We start from the raw sequence: 4,377 nt of genomic DNA, 5'->3' as shown, positions 1-4,377 counted from the left end.
TGTCCGTGATAAATCAGGTGAGTGCTACAGGACTCTTCTCTCAGCTGTACTGTTCAGTATGAATATATATATGCAAATTTAAGAAGGGGTCAACTGGATGAAAATAATCAAGGTACAAAAAAATAAAACAACATGCGAAATGAGCTAGGCCTACAAAATATTTTTTTCTGAAGAAACACTGTCCAACAGCAGGAGTCCGCGTCTCTCTCTCTTCCCCAAAGAGTGTAGAAGAAGAGGCGAAACTCTGATGTGTTTTGGGTAACAGCCGCTAGGTGGCGCTTCGGAATCGCGGCCGACATTTTGGGGTGTAAATTTTGACTGAATGGGCTCGATGCACAAGATGGCGCCGGTGAGCTTTGGCGACGCAGCAGTGTGTGCTGTGCATACTTCCGGTCTTACGACGACGCATTTACTGTAAGGGGAAACATGGGGAAACTTGCATACGAAACTTGGCTAAATGTATATAATTAATGTTTTCAAATTTAACAGCGGTTGTGGTATATCAGAAGCATGAGGGAAACATCCTGCCTACATTTTTGCGTACCTCTGAGTGGAAATTCATCAAGGTTCAACGCTGATGTGCTTTCTTCTTTCTTCTGGTGATTATGCGGTTCAGCGATTAATCAGTCCACAGGGATCTCTTCATTCAAACTCAAATTAACATAATATAAAACTTTTCGGAGAGCTGATTTTGTTCTGACGGTTGTCTTTAAGATCATAAGGTTTCTGACTCTCAAACGAGACGCTCAGAGATTTCTGATAAAGCATAATTATTTTATAACTTTATTTGATAACATAATTTATAATTGTAACTGTAAAATTTAACGTAATGTAATTATGGTAGGTTTGCATTAATTAAAAGATCGGTGTTTGCATTCATGTGTGTTTTATCAACGTTTGTCTGTTTTGTGAAAGATCTGATTTATTAGTAAATCACTATACAAACCTTAGCGCGTGTATATTGTTACGAATTATTTTGCATTAATTATCAGATAAAACAAATATTAAAATCAGTAATTTATTAGTTGATCATTTTACAGCCGGTTTTCTTCAAAAAAAAAAGACCAAATAAAATCCAAAGTAACGATAACAAAAACAATACAAATAAATGTTTATTTAAAGCAGAGAGTTAAGTGTGACAGGGACATACATTTGATATATAAATTTTTTTGGGGGACTTTGCCTCCTTATTTTAAAACATCACACACCACTGAAGGAAACATGTCTATGCTCTTTATTAGTCTATATATCTTAATTCAAAGTTCATTTTATTAATTTGTTCATATAGTTCATTCAAGTGTTATAGCTTCTTGCATATCAATATTTGTGTTACATGCATTAGAATAGTGTAAGCTAACGTAAGAGGAATTAATTTGATGTTTTTCCTGGTTTAGTAAAACCGATGATTACACTCAGGTCAGCGCGGCAGGCTGATGGCAGCCGTCCAGCTGTGTTGATGTGCAGTGCATATGAATTCTACCCTAAAAAAATCAAAGTGTCCTGGCTGAGAGATGGTAAAGAGATGACCTCAGACGTGACCTCCACTATGGAGATGGCTAATGGGAACTGGTTCTACCAGATTCACTCTCACCTGGAGTACACCCCCAAATCTGGAGAGAAGATCTCCTGTATGGTGGAGCACGCCAGCTTCAGTAAACCCATGATCTATGACTGGGGTAAGACCAAACATTTACCTTACAGACTTACCTTTATGAAGGACTTGGGCATGGTAATGGGATCAAATAGAAAATCTGGAAATTATTTTGTTACACTTTCACAGCTTAACAAATATTGTAAATATTGAGAATGAACAGAGCATGATTTCTGTACCCCACAGACCCCTCTCTTCCTGAAGGTGAGAGGAATAAAATCGCCATCGGTGCGTCTGGTCTGGTGCTGGGAATCATCATCGCAGCTGCTGGACTCATTTACTACAAGAAGAAATCAGCAGGTCAGTGGAGATAAGAGCAAATCAGGCTGATACTTATCCCGGAGTGTCTATTTACACTTAGGTCAAATAGCCCGACTTGTTGACAGAGGCTACTTTTACACTAGCTCCACCCACAAACGTGTGATAGGGATAGTCAACACTATAAAAGACGGCTAACAATCGTCAGCTCCAGTGGGTGTAGATGGTAAAGTGCGTACCGTTGTCTTTTTGACACGATTGACCTGGGTTCAAATCCGCTTTTACCAAACTTTTTTTCTCCTTTTCAAATCTTTTATCAGATCAGAAAGGCATTTATTTTCAATAAAAATTAAGGAAATAATAAAAATTAGAAAAATAATATATCAGGTAGGGTTAGTGTAGGTGTGTAGGGAGGGCTTTATTGTCCCAATAAGGTGTTATCCATTGAATAATTTGAATTAAGATGATAATTTACACTCAATATTTTCACTTAGTGCAAACATTTTATAATGTACTATAATACTGAGGTGCAGATAATTGCCATTTGCAATAAGTAGTATAAATAGAAGAAAATCCTTCTAGTTTAACAGTATAAATAGCCTCTATCGCTATTTTCACTTAGTGCAAATAGCCGCTGCTTACCAATCCATATACATCATGGCTGTATATTCATCTCACTTGTCAATAAATTGTTATCTTTACTTTGTCAGGGAGGATCCTGGTACCAAACTGACTCCAGTAAGTCTGATGTGACCTGATGCTGACTGGAACAGGACCTGTTTGGATCACTGATGGAATCTCTGACACAACTTTCACATACAGTCTTCTTATACTGAAATTTTACCTTGTGTTTCACTTTAAAAATTAAAGTAATAATGAAAATGAAAAACAAACAGCATCAAACATACATGACTTTTATTTGAGCATCTCTATGTAATGTCAGCGATAAACTAATACATGTGTATTTTATAGAGAATGTGTAGAAATGATTTAGCTTGAACTCTCTAGAGCTGATCAAGCAAAGTGAATGATGTTATAAAGGTTTCAATCCATGTTTCTATTGCAGTTATTGCTATTATGAAACCAACCAAAGCTTCAGAGTCAGAGAGGCTGCATTCGCAAAACAGATTTTGACAATTCCTTTCTTTTGAAGTAAATATATATGAAAAAAAAACATGCACAAGCTCTAGTTGTATAAAATGTTGAATGATTCAAGTTTCTTTTGCATAGATACATGCCTGATGTGTAAACATTTATTCATGGAACTTTAGCATCACCCCTACTGGCTATTTATTATTAATTGTGCATTTAATTTCAGTTGTGATTCTTCCTTTAAATTATCCTACTAATACTACTTTGATGTTACTTTGATGCATTATCATATGTGGAAATTCTTGAACCTGTACATTTTAGCCCTAAATAAATATTTCTTTACAAACTAATTATTGTTAAACTTTTTTACTCATTTAACCTCACAGTAACATTTTTTTCTTCATGTCACATCTTTTCCACGATGTTCCATAATGAATATGTTTTCACAGTATCACAGATAAAAACAAAAACATAGATCACACAAAATTTCTGTCTTTTTCTTCTTAAATTTGTTGTTTCTACAATTGAATTCAACTTACCTGGTGGTAAATAAAATAGTTTAGACAATAAGTAACAGCCCGCATCTGTCTATGAAAGGTCTCACAGGTGAAAGTGTGCTGTACATAATATCAGAGCTAAAGCCAAGCATTGAGGTCACAGGAACTTACTGTAAACCTGTAAGAAAAGATTGTCAAAGCACAGATGTTGGGAAGAATACAAAAAAAGTGTGCTTTGACAGTCCCAGTATTCCTAAAAGAAAGAAGTTCAGACACACTGAGACCATTTAAAGATCTTGCCTTCTTGCCAAACTAAGCTTATGAAGTAAAAGCGATAGTACGTCCCTAAACAAAACCATAACAGTAAACTTCAGCAACACAATGTATTTTACACACGGGATGTTTATGTGGATTGAGAGGAATTTGAGCAGGTCAGAATACAGGGAGATTTTTTGTTAATTTATATTTGGCTTTATTACTTAGGACAGTGAAGAAATGACAAGTATGGGGGGAGAAATAGGGGACAGGACTGGAACATAAGTCCAACAGCTCTTCATGTGTCAGGAGCAACCCTCTGTGCCACAGCTCCAACCAGGTAGATACTTGAGTAAAATATGTTCAGAGGCTCTGGACCTCATGGTTTGGACTAAAGTTCACCTTCAACATGACAATAACATGCAGGTGTAAGGTCCACGCTGCACGGGCCAAGGAAGGTATCCGATGCTGGCTGAAGGATTCCTGCGTGTTCGGTCTTTTTCAGTAAGTAGAGTTATTCAATTTAGGTTAAACTCAAATCTGACTCCATTTAAGTATGACCTCGAATTTGGGTTGAAAGGCAAATTGGTTGTTTGTCTATCTCTAATTATTATTATTCTCACA

General features: G+C 36.3%; 1 protein-coding gene across 1 annotated transcript in view; it reads left to right on the top strand.

Moving 5' to 3' along the window:
- Positions 1-3,351, top strand: part of LOC109052650 (H-2 class II histocompatibility antigen, E-S beta chain-like) — a 4,314-nt gene extending 963 nt beyond the window's left edge. The window contains exons 2-5 of the mRNA XM_042749915.1: positions 1-17; positions 1,395-1,676; positions 1,838-1,951; positions 2,620-3,351. The exon at positions 1-17 is cut by the window's left edge and continues 259 nt beyond it. Coding sequence (XP_042605849.1) covers positions 1-17; positions 1,395-1,676; positions 1,838-1,951; positions 2,620-2,642 — 436 coding nt within the window. The 3' untranslated portion in view covers positions 2,643-3,351. The remainder of the gene's footprint in view (positions 18-1,394; positions 1,677-1,837; positions 1,952-2,619) is intronic.
- The last annotated feature ends 1,026 nt before the right edge of the window (positions 3,352-4,377 follow it).

This window comes from Cyprinus carpio, chromosome B22, assembly GCF_018340385.1.
Source record: "Cyprinus carpio isolate SPL01 chromosome B22, ASM1834038v1, whole genome shotgun sequence".
Classification (NCBI taxonomy): domain Eukaryota; kingdom Metazoa; phylum Chordata; class Actinopteri; order Cypriniformes; family Cyprinidae; genus Cyprinus; species Cyprinus carpio.
The sequence above is the reverse complement of the archived record's forward strand: the minus strand, read 5'-3'. Positions and strand labels throughout refer to the sequence as shown.